The following is a 25,600-nucleotide window of genomic DNA, read 5'->3' as shown; positions in this document are numbered from 1 at the left end:
GAAAAGGGCCTGAGTCCTAGCTCCACCACTGTTATCCTGTAAGAACCTGTGTTTTAATTTACTCATCTGTCAAAGAGAGCCGATAATGCCAGACCTAGTGATACTAAGCAGACTAAAAATTATAGAAAATACCGTGAAACAAATCATGATATGATTAAAGATCACTTCTGCAATTGGAAATGCCAGGTATCTTTATCATGCCATCCTAGATAGGGTACAGAAGCTAACATCTACTTAGCTCCTTTTAAACACCAGTGATAGACACTGGTGCAAAGTGTATTAAAAGTGAAAATTCACAAAGTCCATATAATTCATTTCCCTGCCCTATTCCCTAAACACATTCATTCTATAAATATGCTTTAAAAATACTCACATTTTCACTCATTGTCGTGGCTTTAGATGAAGAATTACTCTTCCTGTTTGTGGAATATAAAAGACAATATTTACTGCATTATCACTTCAATCTGGAACATATATGCTCTTTTAGTTAATTTTACTTCCATACATTTTCTCAGCAAGAACATGAACATATATCTTAGGTAGAAAACAAGACAACAATTCTTGCTGAATTCCTTATATTTATAGACAATATTCACAGAGAAACTCATGCAACAAAACATCAGTGTGAAGCCTTGTGCATGTAAATGTAGCTTATGGCTGGTATACTAAAGAAAAGTTTTTGTGGAATGCACAACAGAGACTTACTAACTTTTAATTTAATATATTAACATTTAACATTTTGAAAGCTTGACTATTATAATCTCAAAATTTATTTTTCCATGGAAAAAGTTTTACATGGTGACTAGGGTTCCATTCATCCATTTTGTCATTCAACATATTTTGAAGGCCACAGATTTAATGAATGTCAGGGCAAATGTCTAGGAATGAAGTTACTCCCCACCAGATTACTACTTGATTTGCTAGAGATATTGATGGAAGAATAATCTCCCTCACTGCAGCAATGTCACCCTTCCCACTTAACATAAGATGATGTCTCCGCTCTGCTCAAAACCTTCCAATTACTTTCTGTGTCACTCAATAAAAGCGACAGTCCTCACAATCACCTGGAGGATAGGGGTGGGAAGTAGCAACACTTTCAGGCTACTGTGCCCTTCTGAACTCATTGGCTTTGTTACTGCTAGTTCGTGATAATTTGAACTTCAACCTAGACTTGTATTAGGATCTTACGAGACTGAGAGACCAGGATTGAGCCAGAAATCTGGGAACAGGAAGTCAACAGCAGCTGATTCTTCAAAGGAATTAGGAGATGACAAACTGTCTGAAGCCATGGCTTCAGTATCTCTTCTCCACTCCCAACTGCCATGGCCTCAGATAGTTTGTCATCCATCTTCTCTCTGCACCTATGGAGCCAAAGTTGGGTCTGCCACATCCATACATGCAAGAAGGACAGTTATAAGTACAAACTGCAGGGCTTTGAGGAGCTCATCCATATTTCATGTATCAATGACTCCTACAATTCTATTTCCAGTTACTTTCCCAAACTCTAGATTTTGAATATTCAGTTACTTACTGATTACCTCTACTTGGAATCAGATAAGCATATCAAATATTAAAATTCCAAACACTCCAACCTCTCCGCTTATCCCCATCACCATTCCCAAACTCTCTCCTCTTAAAATCTTCCACACTTCCGTAAATGGTAATTCCATCCTTCTCATAACCTTGAAGCCATCTTCGATTACTCTTTCTCTCACAGCCCACATCCAACAGATCAGCAAGTTATTAAAACATTATATCCAAAACACTGTCACTTCTCAGCATCTCCAACACTACTGCTTTCGTACCAGCCGCCGTTTTCTCTTGCCTCACTTAGTGTGGTAGTTTGCTAACTGATCTCCCTGCTTCCACCTTTTGTCATCTCATAGTTTATTCTTAACAGAGAAGCCAGTGTGAGTTTTGAAAAATTAAGATGATGCCACTCCTCTGCTTAATGCCCTCCAGTGACTTTCTATCTTACTCAGACCAAAGCCAGACTCCTCACAACCACCTAAAAGGGACTCCATAGAGTCTGCCCCCACCACTACTTGTGTACACTCATCTCCTCTGTTTCTCTCACTCTGTTTCAGTCACCCTGGTCCCGCTGACATACCTCAGATGCTCTAGGCTTGCCTGGCCTCAGGATCTTTCAGTTCGCTCTCTCCCCTCTGCCTGAACGCTCTTCTCATTCTTATTTGCACAACTTGCTTCCTCACCGTCTTCTGGCCTTTCTCAAAAATCCCATATTAGTGAGATCCTTCCCGACCACCGTATTTGAAATTACAATCTCCACTCCTACCCTTTGTATTCTATATTCTCTTGTTTGTTTTATTTTTCTCCATAATACCACCATCTGATATACTATATACTATTATCTATTTATTTTCTGCCTTTCTCTACTAGAATGTAAGCTCCATAAGGCAGTTTTGTGGGGTTTTTGGCCTGTTTTGTTCACTGCTGTATCCCCGGTCCTTAGAACAGTGTTAGGCGCAAAATTGGTATTCAATTAATATAAGAAATGACTGTTAACTAAAATTTCATGTGAAAAATTTCAATTTAGCAAAATACAGCGAATATGTTTTTTTAAATTAGTTTATAGATATGCTTATGAAATCAAATTAGTGACCATTTTTCTTGTCTGGGTAATCATCATTCTCTGTGTACTATCATTTACAAGTAGGTATGAAGTGTGAAGTGTGATGCTGATAGAGTCTGGATATTTGCCTCACCCAAATCTTATGTTGAATTGTAATACCCAGTGTTGGAGGTGGGGCTTGTAGGGAGCTGATGAGATCATGGGGGGCAGATTTCTCATGAGTGGTTTAGTACCACCCCCTTGATGCATAGTGACTGAGTTTTCTTGAGATCTGGTTGTTTAAAAGTATATGGCACCTCCCCAACCTTGCTCCTGCTTTTGCCATGTGACGTACCTGCTCCTGCTTCGCCTTCAGCCATGAGTAAAAGCTTCCTGAGGCCTTCCCAAAAGCCAAGCAGTGTTGGTGCCAGGCTTGCACAACTTTCAGAACCATGAGCCAATTAAACCTCTTTTTAAAATAAATTATCCCATCTCGAGTATTTCTCTGTTTCTCTCACAGCCCACATCCAACAGATCAGCAAGTTATTAAAGCTTGCTGAACAGCCTAATACAGATGTATTTCTTGATAAACTTGAGTAACTTCTTGGGAGAGTAAACTTACACAAATAACCCAACTTCCCTCTTTTGACTTTAAGCAGATGATTAATAGAAAAGTAGTTGACATAGAGGAAAGACATGCATTGTAGGAAAGTATACTTACTGGAAGGAGGTTTCTTCTGCAAAAGAAAAAATATGTATCATTAATGCAAGGGTTATTATGGTATGATGCAGATTCATATAAAAATGAGTTTGGGTTTAATTTATTTTTATTAATTTTAATCTTGTCGATGTTTATGCCTTCTAAATTAAGAGTTGGCAACCTTTTTTGGTAAAGAGCCATACAGCAACCATTTTAGGCTTTGGGGCCAAGAGGATACTATGTAGGTACTTAGATAACGAGAGAGCAAACAAATTTCCAAACATTTTTAAGGGTAAAATAAAAAATATAATAATAATAATAATAATAATAATAATAATAATAATAATAAAAATCTTGAAAAGCAGGCCTACTAGTTAGAGAAATGGAATTCTTTTGGGGAAGATAACATTTCTCTTTAATTGGGGTTCAAAGTCAGTAGTCCCTATCATCAAATAGATTGTAAATGTTCATCTGTAAAGCCATTTTTGTTCATAGGCCGTAGAAAAATAGGCGGGGAGGGCAGATTTGGTCCACAGGTATTAGTCTGCCAACCTCTGTCCTAAACATAAGTTCAAGAATATGGTCCTCTTGGATAGATTTTTCTGCTAGATGAAAATGACAGTAACATTCTTAGATAACGAACCCCTAATATTCAAGTCAACTTTTTTTTTTTTTTTTTTTTTTTTTTTGAGGCGGAGTCTCGCTCTGTCGCCCGGACTGGAGTGCAGTGGCCGGATCTCAGCTCACTGCAAACCCCACCTCCCGGGTTTGCGCCATTCTCCTGCCTCAGCCTCCCGAGTAGCTGGGACTACAGGCTCCCGCCACCTCGCCCGGCTAGTTTTTGTGTTTTTAGTAGAGACAGGGTTTCACTGTGTTAGCCAGGATGGTCTCGATCTCCTGACCTCGTGATCCGCCCGTCTCGGCCTCCCAAAGTGCTGGGATTACAGGCTTGAGCCACCGCGCCCGGCCCAAGTCAACTTTTAATTAATTCAGTACTTTAGGAAAATTTGTTTACTAACTCCTCGTTAAAAAACTCAGACCGGTATTCTTTTAGGGTATAAAGATGACAAGAGTTTTGAAAGAGTCATCTTATTTGTTTGTACTTTCACTGATGACCAGCAGGGGGACACAGCTGGATTCAATTCATAAAGTTACATTGCAGTGGACTACATTGAAGCACTGAACAAGCATTAATTGACAGAGCAGCTCTTTTTGTTTGTTTGGTCAGTGTCTTGCTCTGTTATCCAGCTTGGAGTGCAGTGGTGAGATAACAACTCACTGCAGCCTTGACCTTCTGGGCTAAGCGATCTTCCTACTTTAGCCTCCTGAGTAGCTGGGACTAAAGGTGTGTGCAACTATGCCTGGCTTATTTTTTATTTTTTGTGAAGAAAGGGTCTCCCTATGTTGCCCAGGCTGGTCTTGAAGTCCTGGACTCAAGTGATCCTCCCGCCTCAGCCTCCCGAAGTGTTGGGAATGCAAGTGTGAGCCACTACACTCAGCCCAGTTATTCTTAATTATAGGGCATCTCTTGGAATCCATGTCCTCAGAAACATTTTATGAGACATAATACCTAATTGTAGGTATTATTAGGAACACATTTTATATTTAAGTTTTATTTTGGCACAAAATACTTTTTTTAAGGCCAGGAGTGGTGGCTCACACCTGTAATCCTAGCATTTTGGGAGGCTGGGGTGGGAGGATTACTTGATCCCAGGAGTTCAATACCAGCCTGAGCAACAGAGCAAGAACCTGTCTCCACAAAAAATAAAAGAAAATTAGCCAGGCGTGGTGGTATGTGCCTGTAGTACCAGCTACTTGAGAAGGTTGAGGTGGAAGGACCTCTTGAGCCTGGAAAGTCAAGGCTGCAGTGAGCCATGATCACACCACTGCACTCAGCATGGGTGACAGAGTGAGACCCTGTCTCCAAAAAAAAAAAAAAAAAAAAAAAAATTGTTTTAAAAATCTAAATTCCAAAATTAATGTTTGCTGTAAAACAATGGGTCTAGAACTTGTATATGCTATAAATTTGTAATTCAATTAAAAATTTTATTTTATACACTATTGCCAGTGGACCTGATAGAGTGCTGCAGCTTCTGAGCTCTCCAATAATATTAGAGAGTGAAGAAATGCATTAAGAGAATAAAACATTTTAAAATCTCACCCATTTACATCAAACCTATTGCATCATCAAATGGAGGTGTGAAGTTACAAAAGGTCTAAATGTGAAGAATTCAAAACTGTGTACAGAAGTAGTTCTCATAAATACAATAGGTTTCTAGTTTTGACTGAACAATTCTCTCTCTCTTTTTTTTTCTTTTGCAACAGAGTCTTGCTTTTTCACCCAGGCTGGAGTGGAGTGGCACAATCTTGGCTCACTACAACCTTCACCTCCCAGGTTCAAGTGATTCCTCTGCTTCAGCCTCCCGAGTAGCTGGGACTACAGGTGCATGCCACCATTCCTGGCTAATTTTTGTATTTTTAGCAGAGACAGGGTTTCACCATGTTGGCCAGGCTGGTCTCGAACTCCTAACCTCAAGTGATCCACCCGCCTCAGCCTCCCAAAGTGGTAGGATTACAGGCGTGAGCCACCACACCCAGCTGAACAATTCTCTTCTAAATACAGTTGTCCTAAATTTAACATTCAACACTTCACTGTTCTACACTGATGAAATATTTCACTTATTTATTTCAATGAAATTTCTTTATAAATTTGAAATCAACTTATATCTTGAGATATACAATTCCTAACTTAAAAAGATATTGGCCGGGCATGGTGGCTCACACCTGTACTCTCAGCACTTTGGGAGGCCGAGGCGGGTGGATCACGAGGTCAGGAGATCAACACCATCCTGGCTAACATGGTGAAATCCCATCTCTACTAAAAATACAAAAATTAGCCAGGCGTGGTGGTGGCGCCTGTAGTCCCGACTACTTGGGAGGCTGAGGCAGAAGAATGGCGTGAACCCGGGAGACGGAGCTTGCAGTGAGCCGAGATTGCGCCACCGCACTCCAGCCTGGGTGACAGAGTGAGACTCTTTCAAAAAAAAAAAAAAATCTTAAAAACATGCAAAGATACTATAAATATCTGTTCACATTGAATATCTCTGTCTCGCTGCACTGCAGCACTCCAAGGATCTCTTGCATATTCTGTGGTACTCTCTGGAATTTGCAGCTAGGCAGCTTTGCCTTTTCTCCCTAGGTTTGCCAAGGTGTTTCATAAGCCACCTGCATGTCATCCTGAACATTTTCTATAGCAGAAAATAAATGAACAATATTCTCCAGAGTTTGTTAGAACTTCCTAGGAGAGGGCCAGGCGCGACAGCTCACAACTGTGATCCCAGCACTTTGGAAGGCCAAGGCGGGCAGATCACTTGAGGCCAGGAGTTCGAGACCAGCCTAGCCAACATAGCGAAACTCCATCTCTACTAAAAATACAAAAATGAGCTGGGTGTGTTGGTGCACGCTTGTAATCCCAACTATTTGGGAGGCTGAGACGTGAGAATCACCTGAACCTGGGAGGTGGAGGTTGCATTGAGTGGAGATTTTGCCACCACTGCGCTCCAGCCTAAGCAACAGAGCAAGACTCTGTCTGGGAAAAAAAAAAAAAACTTCCTAGGAGAAACAGTGTCTCATAAATAAACTCCATAGCCATAGAGAGGCATCTGCCAAAGGAGAGTGAAATTCACTTACTTGAAAAGTAGCCTTTCCTCTGAGCATAGCACACGCCAAGGCCACAAACGGAGATCACTAAGGCCACAACTACTGCGGCTGCTATGATGCCACTTATGTTGAGATCATCTGGAATGCAAAATAAACTGTGCATAAACGTATGTGGATTACACGGACTGATGCAGTCATTAAATTGAAAAGGTTCAAAAAAAGGGTCCCCTTTGCAGCTATATCATAAAGCATACTTTAACGATTTTGAAGCCTATTCAACTAACTCAATTCTAAGACACGGTTCAAAATTGATTAAACATATTAACAGAACTTAAGCTTTGGGAAAATACTAAATTTTAAAAACTTCTCAGATTAAAAAATAAAATGTGTGCTATTCTTTTGCATTCATGTGGAGATGTGTAATAATTCACAGGATTAAAAGACCGAAAGCGATCTTTGAAGTTCAATGAGTTCAAGTATTCTACTGCCACTCCCTACCCCACATCTTACTTAAAATTCTTCTACCTCATCATCTGTGTCAATTTCACAAATAATGAAAAACTCGGCATCAAAGAAAGCACGTGGTGCTGGGCATGTTGGCTCATGCCTGTAATCCTAGCTACTCAGGAGGCTGAGGTGGGAGGACTGCTTGAGGCTAGGAATTTGAGACCAGCCTAGGCAACACAGCAAGAATCCATCTCTAAAAAATAAAAGACAAAAAAAATTAGCCGGATATGGTGGTGCATTCCTGGAGCCCCAGATACTCAGGAGGCTGAGGCTGGAGGATCACTTGAGCCCAGGAGTTTGAGATTATAGTGAACTATGACTGCACTACTTCTCTCCAGTCTAGGTGACAGAGACTGTCTCAAAAAAAAGCACATGTCATTGTTATTCTGTAAAACTAAGTGTAAGAAATACCTTCCTTTTTGAATTATATGGGTGTGTATATATGTGTACATACAGCCATGTACATATATGCCACTAAACTGTCATCCTATTTATGAAAAATGAATTAAATTCTCTGAGGCTTTTCCTATGGCTGTTAAGGCATCCATCCTCTAATGTAATGCAACTGGATTTTTTGAACCCAAGTTTGGAAATAACTACTGTGATTCTTCCCAGATTGATTCTGTTGCCCAATAATACATTAATTATAATGTATTATTATTAATAATATAATTAATAAAAATTATTAATAATAATTACATTATTAACCTTCCAAGCTTAACATTTCTGCAAATTGAGAATTTTATTAAAAATACTCTCGGCCGGGCGCGGTGGCTCAAGCCTGTAATCCCAGCATTTTGGGAGGCCGAGACGGGCGGATCATGAGGTCAGGAGATCGAGACCATCCTGGCTAACACGGTGAAACCCTGTCTCTACTAAAAAATACAAAAAAAAAAAAACTAGCCGGGCGAGGTGGCGGGCGCCTGTAGTCCCAGCTACTCGGGAGGCTGAGGCAGGAGAATGAACCCGGGAGGCAGAGCTTGCAGTGAGCTGAGATCCGGCCACTGCACTCCAGCCTGGGCGACAGAACAAGACTCCATCTCAAAAAAAAAAAAAAAACAAAAAACAAACAAACAAAAAAAAAAAACCTCTCATTCAAGTCATTAATAATATGATGAACATGGATTTGTTTAGGAAAGAACTATGTAACAGTCTAGTAGACACCTCCCGTCATACAACACAATTGATTAACATTCTTTGAGCATGGGATTCAACTGCATGTGGATCCACCGAAACATTGTTTGGACCATATTTCTCCATCTTGTCCGTGAGGATTTTATGAGCCACACTCTTCTGCCATTTAGATACTTCCCATGTATTTATTAAAGAAGCAATTCTTCAAAGAGTTCCCATTTTAAAAAACAAGTTTTAATTAGCATATGATTAAATAACCTAGAGAAAATATTAGGTAGCATTTTCTCAAAAATAAATATTTTAAAGCAATGTACACTTTGGAAATGATCTTTTTAGAGATACTGTTTAAGTGAATCTGCTTATTATAAAAACTTTAGGTCTCGAAATTCTTTCCTAATGCCAAGTGTGTTATTAATTTTCTTAAATACCTCCAAAATATTGATTTTTTTTAAAAAAAGAAAACTCGATAAATCTTTTGAAAGGTTAAGTAATTTGACCAGAGTAGAAAACATTAATTATTGCTTGGTATAAACTCAGTTTGCTTGGGTATTGAGAGGTCAGTAAGATTCGGCTTTTTATTTACTTGGATTAAAAAGAGCAGATAGAGAAAAAATCTACAGTAATCATAATCTTAGGCAAAGTCAAATCAATAAGTGAAATTCCTGAGAACCAAAGTGTGCCTTCTATTTACGTTGTAGTAGTCAATAAATTTAACATCTATGAAGCATTCAAAGTAAGGGCTATTATCTGACAAAAAAAAACTGTCTTGTAGTTTGTCAATGAATTTAACATCTATGAAGGAAGGATTCACCCTAAAAGGAAATACTGACAAAAAATTGTCTTGTCCTGTAAGTGCTAAGTTGTGGTATGAATTTTATGTTATTTTTCTTCAATGAAATGGTAGATAGTGGAGTAATAGATTAGGAGTAAGTTAACTTCTTACATCCTGTTCACCGTTTTCTGTGATGTTGAGCAAGTCATACAGCCGTATTATGTCTCACTGTAGAAAAAATGTAACATTAAATATGAAAATATTTTGTCATTTCTTTTTTTTTTGGAAAAAAGTCTCTATAAAAGGAAGGTACCATTTTTCTGACTGAAAGAAAAGGAACTAAACTGCTGAAAGGCTCAGTGTGAGTAGAGTCTGCTGGAGTTTTACAGTGAGTCGGTACAAAAAACAACCAACAAATCCTGCACGTTGAAAAAATTTCTTTAGGAGAGTTAACATATTCTAATTTTGGTTACATGTGAAAATAGTTATAATTCACAAAGAAAACCAAAAAAATGAATTTATGAATGTGTATGTATTTCAAAAGATGTAAGTCCCAACCAAGGACACAAAACACCTCGGATCAATGGATGAGCATTAAACAAACTAATTTTAACCTCTAAGCAAACTTGTATTTAGAAAGAGTAGATATGTGAGAATCATGTCCAAATTAAAGTGGTCCTCGTGGAGAAACAAACATTTAAATTTTATTCATTACGCATTTATTGTGTGCTAAGAAAAAGTACCTAATACATCAAAACCATGACTTCCTGGATATGATTCCTTAAGAGAAGGCAAAGGTAGACGTTTAAATTAAACAGGACCATTTAAATGGAAGGAAAAATAAACAGAAATTGTGCTGGTAGTACAAGGTAATGGTAAAAACCATGAGGACAGGCCAGGCGCGGTGGCTCACACTTGTAATCCCAGCATTTTGGGAGACTGAGGTGGGCGGATCACCTGTGGTCAGGAGTTTGAGACCAGCCTGACCAACATGGTGAAACCTTGTCTCTACTAAAAATACCAAAATTAGCTGGGTGTGGTGGGTGCGCCTGTAATCCCAGATTACAGCCTCCCAGATTTGGGAGGCTGAGGTGGGCGGATCACCTGTGGTCAGGAGTTTGAGACCAGCCTGACCAACATGGTGAAACCCTGTCTCTACTAAAAATACCAAAATTAGCTGGGTGCGGTGGGTGCGCCTGTAATCCCAGCTACTTGGGAGGCTGAAGCAGGAGAATTGCTTGAACCTGGGAGGCAGAGGTTGCAGTGAGCCGAGATCGCGACACTGCATTCCAGCCTGGGCAACAGACGGAGACTCTGTCTCAAAAAAACAAAAACCAAAAACAACAACAACAAAAGAAAAACCCATGAGGACATATGTGAATAAATGAAACTAAGAAAACAATGCCTTAATTTTTAAACATGTTGTGATGAATTTTTTAAATAATTTCAAAGCAGCATTGAAAGGGATACTTTCTGATTACTTAAATAACTGCTATGTTGACTGTAAATGTCAACACCTGAATTAATTTGGTGGATAATATCAATGATATGCATTCCTGAATTTAAAAAATATCAGAAATTCAAACTTCTGGACTTTCAACAATTTAGACTACAAGATACTTAACTTTTAATCGAGAGAAAGATTACCCAGAAGAATGTATTTTAAAAACAATTATTTAAAAAACTAAAAACAGTGGTTAAATACAATACTAAGTATTTTTGGCTTATTTGGGAGATGGCTTAAAAACAGCATCTTTGCTTCTTTGCAACACATCATATCAAGTTAATTTTAATCATTCTCTCCTGTTTATCCTTCAAGTCACTCAGATATGTCCTGCTCCTTGCTCCTTCTACCCCCAAATGCTGGAATTCACAGTCTAATTGAAAACCATTTGTTCCTCCCAATATTTCATGCTTACCTACTTGCATTCGTTTCCCAGGACACCTGCGATATCCAACAGAATTGCGGGCTTCACAGGAATATTCTCCAGTATCCAGTTTGGAAACAGTATTAAATTGCTATTTGTGGATGCAAAAATATGTATTTTTAAGCCATAGATCTACAAGTAGACTTTTTAAATAACCCTGTCCCTCAAGTTTTAGCTTTAAGTTTGTCTTTCTTTTAAAAATTTGAGACTTTCTATTTTTACTATGAATTTAAAAGTCTCCATGACTTCAAGGAGTTTAAGCTAGACTTTTGCTTAATTTGACAAAGAACAAAGATAAAATACATACGGGAAGTTCCTTTCTTTTTTTTTTTTTTTTTTTTTTTACCATGAAAGCAGTACAGTTAGGAAGGCAGTGAGCATTTTTTAAAGTTCATAACACATGGTAGTATTAAGTAGTCTAGGTATTTCTAATTCCTAGGAAACATCATTTATAAATGAAGGGCAGGCCTCCCTGGTAAAAGGGTTAATGCACTTTCCTAAGTCACAAGCGAGTTCACTGCAGCAGCCAACAATAAATACTTAAAGAGCCAGTCACTACCAGGAAGTAACTTAGGGCCTAGGAAAATCTTAATTGGTATGGGTTTATAGGATTGTCGATTCTATCAATTCTAGAATTTTTTAAAATTTGAAAAGAAAAGCCAGACCTTCCTCCTTCCCATCCCTGTCAAAGCAACCAAAAGCTAAGACCAAAAGCTAAGATATAATATACTTCATTATTTTTATCAGTAGTTTTATCCCCTTGGAGGATATTTGGAAGGAATGCAGGCAGACAAAAAGGAAGAAGAGGAGAAAAGAAAGAAGAGAGGGAGGGAGAGAGGGAGGGAGGGAGGAAGAGAGGGAGGGAGAGAGGGAAGGGGAGAGGGGAGGAGGGAGAGAGGGAGGGAGGGAGAGAGGGAGGGAGGGAGAGAGGAAGGAGAGAGGGAGGGAGAGAGGGAGAGAGGAAGGAAGAGAGGGAGGGAGAGAGGGAGAAAGGAAGGAAGAGAGGGAGGGAGGGAGAAAGGAAGGAAGAGAGGCAGGGAGAGAGGGAGAAAGGAAGGAAAGAAGAAAGGGCTGGAGGGAGGGAAGAAAGGGAGTGTAATCCTGGTCACCTTGAAGGGTCATTGTCTTAGATCCTCCTAAATGGAGGGAGAGGAAGTTTTCCTGTTTTTCTTTCCTTTTTTTTCACTCTATGGAATCATCTCTCACTCTCCTCAAAGCCAGAATGCTTTTAGAATATTCACCATGAACTCAGGGCCAAGGTTACATATAAATAATATGTTAGACTAAAACCCCAAATGATCTTCCAGCATATTATAGCTGGTAATTAAAAGGAAGTCATTGGCTTCCATACACTGGAGCCTTTGTTGTTCATTTCTCACATAAGAACCCATCCTAGTTCAACCCAGGTGCATTCCTTTGACATCACAAGCTATTTCAAGGATTGAGATTAGCTGAGGAAAGTGAATCTATCCTTTCAGACTTGCCTTGGGGCTTTTACTAACCACCCTGAGAAAAACTGCATTTGAAAAGTAAATATAGCAAAGTGTGACAGCAGGTTTTTCTGCCCAGTTGCTCAGTGTAAAATCACTCAGACCTGCTGATTGTACCTGCTGACTGCCGAGAGGCCAGAGCGTGGCCGTGCTTAAGTAGCTGATTTGCTTTAATGCGACCCCCAGAGCAAATGCCAGAGAAAAGGCAAGTAGGCAAGGCAAAAAAACTTTATTTACAAGCCAATGTGAAGGAGGGAGCGAGGTTCACCGGTCTCCGGCGGTGGAGGCCGACGAAGTCGCTCCGGCGTTCTCTGGCGAGGTTCCCAGGTCCGCACAGGAGCAGGTGCCAAGGAAGTTCACAACGGTGTTCTCGGACGAGGTTCCTGAACCCCACGTACAAGGAGGAGCCAAGGAAGTTCGCACCGCGTGCCAGCCGGGAGCGGCTTTTATATCCTGGGCCCGGGAGTGGGCGGGCAGTGGGCGGGACATAGGCAGGTCGGGGGTGGGGCGGTAGGCGTGGCTAGGAGGGTTCCGGTTTTTCTCCGTCGGAGGTCGGGTTGCGACTGCGCAGTCGACCCGTGTCTTTCCCGGGCGTGGGAAAGTTGACGGTGAAGAATCCAGAACTGCACCATCTTGCCTCCGTTTGTCCAAACAGTAGCTGCATCCAATAGGCTTCATTATTCAGCCACTTTAGCAATTTGCTTTCTTGTTTATCAGAAGATATAGTTTGTAAATGTTATTGTGCACTTGTAGATGAAATGAATGAAGCATTATATCCTCCTTTCAAAATTCATTAAAATTGACTAGGCATGGTGCCTCCCAATGTGCTGGGATTACAGGCGTGAGCCACCACGCCTGGCCACGCATTTTTTAAAGTTAATAGCACATGGTAGTACTCAGTAGTCTAGGTATTTCTAATTCCTAGGAAACACCACCTATATAAATGAAGGTCTCCATGGTAAAAGGGTTCATGCACTTTCCTAAATCACAAGCGAGTTCACTGCAGCAGCAAATAATAAACATTTCCTTTAAAGAGCCAGAGTTACTACCAGGAAGTAGCTTAGGGTGTAGGAAAATCTTAATTTGTATCATTTATAGGATCATCAATTCTAGAATCTTTTTAAATTCTGAAAAGATAAACACACAGCCTTTGCTCCTTTGCTTCAGGAATCTTTGCCCCTTTGCTCTTTTACTGGTCCTTGGACATTCAGCTCCCTCACTCTCTGTTTTCTCTTCCCATCTCCTGTAGTAGCTCTTTCCACCACTTCTTGGTACAAGTGCTGCCATCTTTCCTGCTGCCCCTGCCTCTCTCCACTTAGCAAGCAATGGTATCACTTCTCTATTCAACATCATCTTAAGTTCTAATAATTTTTTTTAATACAAATGCAAGACAGTTATCAAGTCAATTCTTGAAATGACCTTACCAGAGTTCCAGTTTTTGTGTTCATTGTGTATGAGCTGTTGGTGCTTTGGGAGCCAAGTCTGGGATTTTCTAGCAAACGGATGCCATCCTTAAACCATGTGTATTCAGGAGCTGGATTCCCTTCTTTGTCTTGACATCGTAGCTCTACCACAGTTCCACTCAAAGCAGAAGAGGGTACTTCACATGATGGAACTGCTGGAGCCACTGAACAATAAGTCAGATGATATTGGTTATTTATAAGCTAATCAAGGTTGTTTGTTTTCTTTAAAGCTATTGACTTTGTCTCTATAATCAAGGGTTTTAATAGCCAGGTAAAGATGTGTGCAATATACATGAGTTCTGGCTAATGGAATGTGGGAAAAAAGTGATATATCCCAGTTCCAGGTCCGACTAATTAAAAACCTCCCACATGTTTGTTCATATCCTCCACCCCCTCCTACTACCAAGTAGGTGTCAACAACAATGGTGACCTTGGAAAGTCATGTATTGAAGATGTCAGACCTATATTAGGTTGCGTCTCTAATGGTTTCATGAAATAAAGTAATATAGCTCCTCCACCACTGTCCCAACTATTTAGGCTTTACTTAAGTGAGAAAGAAACTTACTATGCTAATCAACTCACTGACAGTTAAAGGCTTATCTTTTACAATAATAAGCATTACTTTAGCTTATACAACAGTTATTCTTTATTAGATAAACAATCTCTACTGTTTTCCTCAATTGGTTTATTACCAATTATATTTAAAAGAAGCCTAACAGAGAGAGAGAGAGCATGTGCATGTGTGTGTGTGTAGATAAATATATATATATTTTTTGAGACAGAATCTCACCCTATAACAGCCTAGAGTAAAGCAGTGTGATCACGGTTTACTGTAGCCTCAACCTCCCGAGCTCAAGCAATTGATCCTTCCACCTCAACCTCCCAAGTAGCTGGAATATAGGCTCGAGCCACCATGACCAGCTAATTTAAAAATTTTTTTTTTGTATAGAAAGGGTCTCACTACGTTACCCAGGCTGGTCTTGAACTCCTAGGCTCAAGCAATCCTCCTGCTTTGGCCTCCCACAGTGCTGGGATTATAGGCATGAGCCACCATGCCCAGCCAAACCTGAGTATTCTTTTCGGGCCCAGTACTCAACTATAAATCTCATTCTGTCTAGAACTGGCCAAGTTAGAAAATACCTGGTCCAGCTATTAGGGTTATTCTGATCTCAGGGATTGAAAAGTAAACCAGACTTCATTAGGTGACCTATTTATTATTCAGGAAAACCCAGAACTGGCTGTATTCTAAGGTGGTCTCTCAAGATTACAATATTTTTACTCCAAATTCTTCTCCCAAGATTGCAGTCCTTGGTAAAAATACACTTTTTTTTTTCCCAGTTATTCAATCAAACACTAATCTAGATACTGTAGTAGAAAGATTTTGGAAATGTAACTGAGGTCCCAAAACCATTGTCCCTAAGATAGGATGATTTCATGAATGGGTTTGACCTAATCACATGAACCTTTAAAAGCAGAGAGTTTTCTCTGGCTGGTTGCAGAAGGAAAAGTCAGATATGCAAGGCACAAGAAGGCTAGGTGTGGTGGCTCATGCCTGTAATCACAGCATTTTGGGAGGCCAAGGCAAGAGGATCACTTGAGGCCTGGAGTTTGAGACCAGCCTGGGCAACACAGCGAGATTATGTCTCTACAAAACACACACACATACACACACACACACACACACACACAAAAGTGGTGTGTGCCTATGGTCTCAGCTGAGATGGGAGGCTGAGATGGGAGAATCGCTTAAGCCAAGGAGGTTGAGGCTGTAGTAAGCCGTGATCTGGAAGACAGAGCAAAATCTTGTCTCAAAGCAACAACAAAAACGAAGTACAAGAATTTGACATGCTTTTCTTTCATTGAAGATGGAAGGGACCATGTAATAAGGAATGTGGTGGCCTCTAGGAGTTGAGTGTGGTCCACCAACTGATAGCCAGCATGCAACAGGGACTTTGGTCCTACAACCACAAGGAACAGAAATCTGCCAACACCAAGAATGAGTCTGGAAACAGATTTTTCCTCATAGCTTGTAGATGAGAACTCAGCCTTGTCAACACTTTGATTTCAGCCTTGGGATACTTTGGGCAGATACCCGGTCTTCTTGTTGGACTTCTGCTCTACAGACCTATTTAGTTGTTATACAACACTAGAAAATGAATAAACTGGCCGGATCTGCTGCAAGGTTTTCTGAATTAAATTTCTCCTGTGCTAGTACGTCACTAGTATTTCAGAAAGAGCATGAACAACATGAAAAAGGAAGGGGAGCTGTTTTAGTCTCTTTGCTTGGTAGATTATACACCACCAATGAAAGAGAAGAGATCATGTTCCTCCACAAACTACCATCATGAACTGTTTTACTATCTATCAGTGATTCTTTTTATTTATTTATTTATTTTTTTGAGAAAGTCTTGCTGTCTCCCAGGTTAGAGTGCAGTGGCACAATCATAGCTCATTGCAGCCTTGAACTCCTGGGCTCAAGTAATCCTCTGGCCTCAGTCTCCCAAGTAGCTGGGACTACAGGTGTATAACAACACCACAAATGGATTTTTCTTTTGTTTTCTTTTTTTCTTTTTTTTTAGAGACAGAGATATAGGGGACTCACTATGCTGCCCAGGCTGGTCTCAATCTCCTGACCTCAAGGGATCCTCCCACTTCAACCTCACAAAGTGGTGGGATTACAGGCATAAGCCCCTGTGTCTAGTCTATCCATGATTCTTACAGAAACTAAACATACTGGTTTTGAAGTTAACCTCATCTGGATTAAAATCTTAGTCCAGACACTTTCTAGCTGTATGGCCTTGTTAAATCATTTAAATTCCATTTACTCATCTGTAAAAATCATATTAATGTTAATGAAGATGAAGTAAAATTACTTATGTGACAAGGGCTAACACATATTAGGTACATAATCAATGTCAATTTCCTTTATTTACCAAATGACTTCTAATCCTACCTTCGGTCTATTTTTTTTGTGTATTATTGCTTCTCTACCATCTCATGTGATACTATTTTAAATGGTTGGAAAATTGTGTATATGCTGAAAAATACTGAAAAATAAACCCTCAGGAAAGATACTCCTATGTACATTGTAGGACCGCTAGGAATTGCCTCCATCTTTAACAAAGAGATACTTTGTGATAACGCGTTACTAAAATTTCAGCAGCCAGTGAGGAGATGGGGAGAAATGGCCAAGAGCTTGCCGGGAAGGTGATGCTTATGGTCTCTGTAACTTGACTGGTTGAGGCTCCCAGTTGATGCTGGCATGTTCATGGACCAGTGCTTGGTTGCCCCCAGGGCTGGGTGGTGGAGAAGAAGTGAGAGACGTAGTCACACATTTACATGCACATCACCTAATACTTCCAGAGTGACTGTGTCCTCTTCCAGGTTTTGACCTTGCTCAGATGGGGCACTAACTTCACAACGATATTTCCCCGCATCACTTCTTGTCACATTTTTGATCCGGATATTGAAATCTATCATCTCAGCTCGATTTTTAAAATCACCTTTTAGAAAAAGAAGACACTGATATTAGTAATAACCCAAGTAGCTTTCTGTGTAATACCTTCCTGTAGTCAGTTCATTCAGTAACCAAAGCATTTATTTCCCTATTAATCAACTCAAGTTTAAAGCCTAAAAATTGTATATGGATGCTGTTATTTAAATTTTTTATTTTGGAAAGGACAGTTTTTAAAATGTTCAAAAGGCCAGGCGTGGTGGCTCATGCCTGTAATCCCAGCACTTTGGGAGGCCGAGGCGGTTGGAGACAAGCCTGGCCAACATGGTGAAATCCCGTCTTTACTAAAAATACAAAAAATTAGCTGGGCATGGTGGCACACACCTGTAATCCCTGCTACTTGGGAGGCTGAGGGAGGAGAATCGCTTGAACCCAGGAGGTGGAGGCTGCAGTAAGCCGAGGTTGTGCCACTGCACTCCAGCCTGGGCGACAGAGCGAGAAAAGAAAAAAAAAAAAGTTCAAAAAAGCATATATAGTTTTATATTCTCATATTTTATTTCATTTTGACATCTAATTTTAGTTTATTCTACTAGCTTAGTCAAAACAGAGATCAAACTTATTTGGCAGTGTTGTAATGCCTATGTTCAACCTTATACTTCTCACCGAATCAAATTTTGAAATCTTTATGTATAAGGTTAATAACTGTCAGTTAAGCAGTTCACCGAGCAATTAAATGCTTTTGTCCATACGCAGTCAGATTTAATTGCTGCTGTAAGATAGTCATAATTTCTCCAGTTTCAGTCTAACATATACCTTACAGTAAACACCCATGCAGGTGTGTACAGATTTTCTAATTATTTGGATGGCCCTAAACAAGCCATTTTAGGTCTTTGCCTTCACTCACATAAAACAGGGATAATAATATCTTTTTTAAAAAATTTACTTTCTAGGTAAGCAGACATAAGGCCATGTGAAAACGTTTTGCTAAAAGTTGCTAAACAAACGTGAGGCAAATTTTGTAAGGTATTATCATATTAATTATTTTCTAATCTTTAACTGACCTTTTTCTAATTTAACAAATATAAAAATTGCATGTGTTCAGAACTACAAATTTCAGTAGTTATACAAGGTGAATTAAAATAGTAAAGCTGGTCATAATAACGTTCATTCATGCATGTTTTTATTTGATTATATGTGGCTCAAGCCTGTAATCCCAGCACTTTGGGAGGCCAAGACGGGCGGATCACAAGGTCAGGAGATCGAGACCATCCTGGCTAATACGGTGAAACCCCGTCTCTACTAAAGAATACAAAAAAACTAGCCGGGCGAGGTGGCGGGCGCCTGTAGTCCCAGCTACTCGGGAGGCTGAGGCAGGAGAATGGCGGGAACTCGGGAGGCGGAGCTTGCAGTGAGCTGAGATCCGGCCACCGCACTCCAGCCTGGGCGACAGAGCCAGACTCCGTCTCAAAAAAAAAAAAAAAAAAAAAAAAGACATAATTATAAAAATAGGTAAAATGTAGTGAAAGCATTCCTGTTTATTCTAGCTTAGGTGGTCTTGCCCATGTCAGCGGATTGTCTTGCACTGGCCACTCCATCAGGTACTCAGACAGTCATATGGCCCATGGATTTTGTCAAACAGATTTGGCAATACAACTCTGACCTGTCCGTCAGTCCATATGCCAGATCAAGCATATTGTCAGTGATTGTGTCTAACCTCTCAAATATGTGCTTTTCAAAAATGAGGTGACAGAACAAGCCAAGGCTCCCTCCTAGGCAACAAACCCATCAATATCTATGTTATTTTCAACCACAACATCCAGCAAAGAGTTATCAATGTTTCCTTTGTTTGTTAATGTTTCACTGTTGGTTTATAAAGTGAACTGTTATTTTATCTTCTGAGCTGCTCTGGGCCTTCACTGACATGTTTGATTTCTGGCTGACCCCAGTGCTCCCACCCCGTCTCCAAGTGCCCAGCTCCCTGGCAGGCTGTCAGCTCCAGCGTGGGCCCTCTGAGGAACAGCTGCCAGCAGGCCTGGCCACGGAGGCCCTTCCATATTATGTATATAAATTTTATTTTTTGAGACAGAGTCTTGCTCTGTTGCCCAGGCTGGAGTGCAGTGGCATGATCTTGGCTCACTGCAAGCCATTCTCATGCCTCGGCCTCCCGGGCATCTGGGATTACAGATGTGCACCACCACGCTGGCTAATTTTTGTATTTTTAGTAGAGATGGGGTTTCACCATGTTGGCCAGGCTGGTCTCGGAACTCCTGGCCTCAAGTGATCCACATGCCTCGGCCTCCCAAAGTGCTGGGTTTATAGACATGAGCCACTGTGCCCAGCCCCATGTTATATTTTAAAGAATTCAGTTCAAATGCTTGCCTCATTCCTAGTTCCCTTGTAAAAATATGCATGTCTTCAGAAAACCAGGGAGTCTGGTTTAATTGGCTGGAACAGTAACTCTATGTGTGGTGGCCCACGTAACACTGCGGCACAAGAAAAGGTGGTTAAAAACATTATTTTATTTTTTGATAGTAACATATTCAAAATTAAAATAGTGTTTTGCACCCGGTGTGGTGGCTTGTACCTGTAGTCCCAGCTGAGGTGGGAGCATCGCTTGAGGACAGAAGTTTGAGGCCAGCCTTGGCAACATGGCCAGATCTCATCTCTTTAAAAAAATGTAAAAATTAGGCAGGTGCAATGGCTCAAATAAATAATTTTGCATAATGTGCACATGCCAGAAATGGCAACTACAGAAAATTCAAGTGAAGACAGCTGTGCTATTAACACCTTACAGCTAGTAGTCTTATCTTGACAGATGAGAACTCGAGGGGGTATTTTAAATTTTCTATAAACTTCAAACATTTTCACTTAATTCTTTAACATTAAAGAAATACATAGCATTTTAAAATAATAACATGTTTATTACACTTGTAAAATTGTATTTCCAGCTTTAGAAATATTTATAATGGAAAGATTCAAGCATACACAACATTAGAAAGTAGAGTGAATTGTACCTCAATGTATCATTGACCAGCTATAATAGTAATCAATGCATGGTTTATCTTGTTTCATCTATATTATTAACCACTGGTTTATTTTGAAGCAAATGGAAATTTGCTTCATCCATCATTATCAATGTCATAAATTATAAGTTCATCACATATTCAATGACAAGAGTAGGTAGTAGAAAGAAATGTATAACAAAAGAAGGAAAAGAAAAGAAAGTACTTGATAATGGTTGTTGTCATAACCCACTCTTAAGTCTTAACTCCCTAAGCTTCTCAGTGGTGGCCTGCCTTTCAAGATGGACTTAAGGAAATAGGGTGACAGCATTATGACTGAGAAGCAACCTTTCACTTCCAAACCACACAAGTTTTTAATTCCTTTCTCTCAGGAGCTGGGCAAGTGGCTCACACCTGTGATTTCAGTATTTTTGGAGACCGAGGCAGGAGGATGGCTTGAGCCCAGGAGTTCAAGACCAGCCTGGGCAACATAGGGAGACCTCACATCACCTCTGATAAAAAAAAAAAAAAAAAAAAAAAAAAAAAAAATTAAATTAGCTGAGCATACTGGTATGCACCTGTAGTTCCAGCTTCTTGGGGACTGAGATGGGAGGATAACTTGAGCTCCAGAGGTGGAGACTGCAGTGAGCCATGATCATACCACTGTACTCTGGTCTGGCCAAGAGAACAAGACCTTGAAAAAAGAAAGGAAAGAAAGGAAGAAAGGAAGAAAAAGAAGAAAGGAAAGAAAGGGAAGAAAGAGAAGAAAGAAAGAGAGAGAGAGAGAGAAAGAAAGAGAAAGAAAGAAAGAGAGAGAAGAAAAGAAAGGAAGGGAAGAAAGAAAGAAAGAAAGAAAGAAAGAAAGAAAGAAAGAAAGAAAGAAAGAAAGAAGAAAGAAAGAAAGAAAGAAAGAAAGAAAAGAAACAAAAAAAGAAGGAAGGAAGGAAAAGAGGAAAGGAAAGAAAGGAAAGGAAAGGAAAGGAAGGAAGGAAGGAAGGAAGGAAGGAAGGAAGGAAGGAAGGAAGGAAGGAAGAGAGTTTAATCTACGGAGTCAATAAGAGCAATTGCATTTTGCTTCCTTTATGCCTGAATTGAGAAAGAAGAGTCCAGGGATTCAGTGGGCTTCACCTCCCTCTGTTCTCTGTTTTTGTGGCTATTGTGTTTTATGTCTCAGATATGGTTGCTTTCATCTCACACTTACAAAAACACATTTTCAGTAATCAGTCATGTCCTGATCTCATTTGTCAATTAAAGGATCCTGGTTGTACTTGGCATTCTCTTGCTCACACCTCTTCAAGCCTCCAGCTTCTTACCTTGAAGAGTCTGTTGATAGTAGACAAAGGAGACACTCCGACCCAGTTTCTTCCACTCCAATCTAGAGGAAACAGTCTTCTTTGGGGTTTTACAGGCTAAAATAGCCTCTAGGAACAACAATAAAAATACTTGTTTTTCTAATTGTCTCCATGAATTTATATTTTACTTAACTGGGTAACAAAATTGTAAACATATTTAAATTACTCCTTTATATTTTTATTCATTCATTTATTCATAAATTACTTCAACGGGTCCTATGTTGGCTCAATGCAGAGATGAATTGGAAGCCTTCTAGCTCTTCCACATAATAACTGTGTGACACTATGCTTATTTCCCTGGTTATCAAGTTTGAGTTTTCATCTGTAAAATGGGCTAATATTTCACAAAGTTGTTGTGAGTCTTCAAATGCAATAAAATATGCAAAGCACACAAACTTGGACATAGTAAGGACTTAACAAATGGCATCTATGATTAATTATGTATCTTATTATTCTCAGTCTCAGTCTTGAAGGAGTCTACCATCTGGTAGAAGAGGAAACTAAGATAATGGCATTTCAGCTCAGTGTGGCTGAATACCAGCTATGCAAATGGTGATTCACGCTTAGTACCCAAGAAAGGCACTTAATCCAGCCCAGGACATGCTGGGAAACCAGAAAAGTTTCAGCAACGTGCTATATTCTCACTCAGATCCCTTCTTTGTCGACCTGCTCTACAAATACATTAATATATATCCAATATAGTCTCCTAATAAATCATTGATTTTTACCCCCAAACAACTGCCTATATAACCTTGCCTCGGTCCAGATAATTATTAAAATTTAAATCTTGGCATCAACTGTGACTACTTCAATGTAGCTAAGTGCTTTTATTACAAGAAATTTACTGCAATTGTGTCATTAAATAATTCTTGGAGCCCCCAAAGGAACCCCCTTCTTTTCACTGTCCAAACGAGATGTCTGAGAGAAAAAAAAAACCCAGTGCCAGTCTGGGAACAGCTTCAAGTTGCCAAATGGAAACCTCCAGTTATAAATAGTTTTAAAAGTATTTTTTAACCAGGCTCTCTAGAATGTCAACTCCATATTTCTGAAATACTTTTTTCCCACAAGGCATATGGTTTGACCTAAAAAAGCACAGTATCTTTGACCAGAAATTATTTTAAAATCCTTTTCATACCTCTGATTTTAATGTTAAGCAAATGAATGTTAAAAAAGAATGCAGAATATTTAGTTTCTAATTTTTTTCATTCCACACATATTGCTGGACATACAAAAATGGAATAAAAGGTAATGGAAAATAGAAAGTAGGGCAGAGAAAAGAAAGGCAAGGAAGAAAAGAACCAAAAATTGTTTTCAAGGATGTCTAAAGTTTTTAAAGCAGGTTTTATGTTACAAAGAGACATCATTTTACAGACATGTTTACAATTATGCTACAAAGACAAATGTGTGCTAAGGGACCTGTCTGAGGAAATACAGTTCTGTTCTGTTGATTAAGGGAATGGGTGGTGACCTTCCGGAGTCTTGAGTTGTAGATAGGTTTCCTTCCAGTATTTTGTGAGTTTCCAACAATTAAACACACACCCACACTCATTTTTAGCCTATTCCTCATGTCTTCTGTGTCTTAAGTCTTATTTTACACTTAAATAATTGCATTGTGTTACATATTTAGATACGCATGTGCGTGTGCTTGTGTGTGCACGCACACATACACACACCCCTCCCGGTGAATTCTTCCTAATTCCTGTCCTTATTGCGCTTTGGAAAAACCTCTATGGAACTTATACTAGAAAATATAGCAATAATTTTCCTAAGTCCAGTGACTTCACTCCAGCCTCTCTCTCGCTGGCCATGTAAAATGTGGAGAAATGGTTTATCCAATTCATCCAAAATATGTTGAGTACTTACTGTCTGGTGCATTGTTCTTGAGCTGTATCAGTGAACAAAACAAAGATCTTTGCCCTTTGGAATCTTACTATCTAGCAGGGGAAGTCAGATAAACAAGAAACATAATAAAGTGAATTACCTAGTACGTTAGTAGATGATGAGGGTTATGAAGACAAAAGAGAGCAGAGCAGAGTACAGGACGTTTGGAAGTGCTAGGGACAGGGCTATAATTTTTGAAAAACGGTAGCCAGAGTTCACCCCATTTAGAAGGTGACATTTGACCAAACGTTTAAAAGAGGGAGAGAATTCATTGTATAGTTCTTTGAGAAAGAAGATCTCAAGCAAGGAAAGAGCCAATGCTTAGGCCCTTGGGTACTAATGCTTGATTTTGAACTTCTAGCCTCCAGAACCATGAGAGAATAAATTTCTATTGTTTTAAGTCACCTGGTTTGTAGTATTTTTTTTTTTTTTGAGACGGAGTCTCGCTCTGCGGCCCAGGCTGGAGTGCAGTGGCGCGATTTCGGCTCACTACAAGCTCCGCCTCCCGGGTTTACGCCATTCTCCTGCCTCAGCCTCCTGAGTAACTGGGACTACAGGCGCCTGCCACCTCGCCCGGCTACTTTTTTCTATTTTTTTTTAGTAGAGGTGGGGTTTCACTGTGTTAGCCAGGATGGTCTCGATCTCCTGACCTCGTGATCCGCCCGTCTCGGCCTCCCAAAGTGCTGGGATTACAGGCTTGAGCCACCGCGCCCGGCCTGTAGTATTTTTTAATGGCAACCATAGGAAACAAATGCAGAAAATAAAAATACTGGAATCATGGGGTCAATATCTGAGGACAAGGAAGTAAATGAACTTACAACCTAACTCTCATGAACTCTTTTCTCTCTCTTCAGCCAAAATTCAGTACTTATGCCAGCATAATTTTGTGTATCAGGCTTTAGGGTTACTGCGCCATAACATGCAGGTTATAGCAGAGGCTGTGGAGTTAGACCTCTACCATATACTCCGTATGTGATATTGGGAGAATTATTTTTATATCCACGTCTGTAAAATGATAAAAAGAACAGTACTCATCTTACAAAGTTGTCACTAAGATTAAATGAGACACTATATTTATTGCGTGATGTACATGGTACTACTTTGCATATGGTATGTACTCTGTAAATGATCATTGTTTTCACCCCCTGAGGAATTTCTCTGAGTTATAGTTGCAAGCTTGCCTTTACATAGAAATATATACCTTATACCATCACAAATTTACCTAGAAATCACTCCAATTTGAAATAAAATGTTATCTCTGTAGGAGATAGCAAAAAAATAGATATAAATCATATTTTCTCAACCTAAGGCATATTAAAAACAGGAAAATGTGCCATGCTTTTCTATGAAGGTGATTATTTCATTGCCAAAATATCTATTTCATTTGGATCAAGAAAAGAGAATTCTTTGTTTATAAAAAGCATTAGCAGCAACACGTGGCAAAACAATCACATTTCGGAATTACATAGAATCATTATGAATTTTAATTTTCCTGGATTCTGTACTGCTAATTATCCTTTGATTTCATTCTCAGGGCTCAAGTTAAAAATCATCAAAATCTTACATAACACAAAAAGAGAACTGATACTACCAAAATAGCTCTGACTTAGCAGAAATTACTTCTGTGAAGAAATGCTTGCTATTAAACTCTGATTTATAGCTTTCAGGTTTAGACTCCCTTTGCA

General features: G+C 39.6%; 1 protein-coding gene across 2 annotated transcripts in view; it reads right to left on the bottom strand.

The window, feature by feature from the left end:
- The window catches only part of JAM2 (junctional adhesion molecule 2), an 80,241-nt gene that overhangs the window by 5,082 nt on the left and 49,559 nt on the right, over nt 1-25,600 (bottom strand). Inside the window, exons 3-9 of one of the 2 annotated variants that reach the window (XM_010383429.2) lie at nt 21,996-22,103; nt 17,577-17,729; nt 14,188-14,390; nt 11,265-11,364; nt 6,963-7,070; nt 3,294-3,309; nt 374-416 (exon numbers count right to left, since the gene is read on the bottom strand). In XM_010383429.2, the coding sequence (XP_010381731.1) occupies nt 374-416; nt 3,294-3,309; nt 6,963-7,070; nt 11,265-11,364; nt 14,188-14,390; nt 17,577-17,729; nt 21,996-22,103 (731 nt within the window). The remainder of the gene's footprint in view (nt 1-373; nt 417-3,293; nt 3,310-6,962; nt 7,071-11,264; nt 11,365-14,187; nt 14,391-17,576; nt 17,730-21,995; nt 22,104-25,600) is intronic. The other variant, XM_030915175.1, reaches the window with a different exon arrangement.

Source organism: Rhinopithecus roxellana, chromosome 13, assembly GCF_007565055.1.
Source record: "Rhinopithecus roxellana isolate Shanxi Qingling chromosome 13, ASM756505v1, whole genome shotgun sequence".
Classification (NCBI taxonomy): Eukaryota; Metazoa; Chordata; class Mammalia; order Primates; family Cercopithecidae; genus Rhinopithecus; species Rhinopithecus roxellana.
This window is presented reverse-complemented; position numbering and strand designations above follow the sequence as displayed.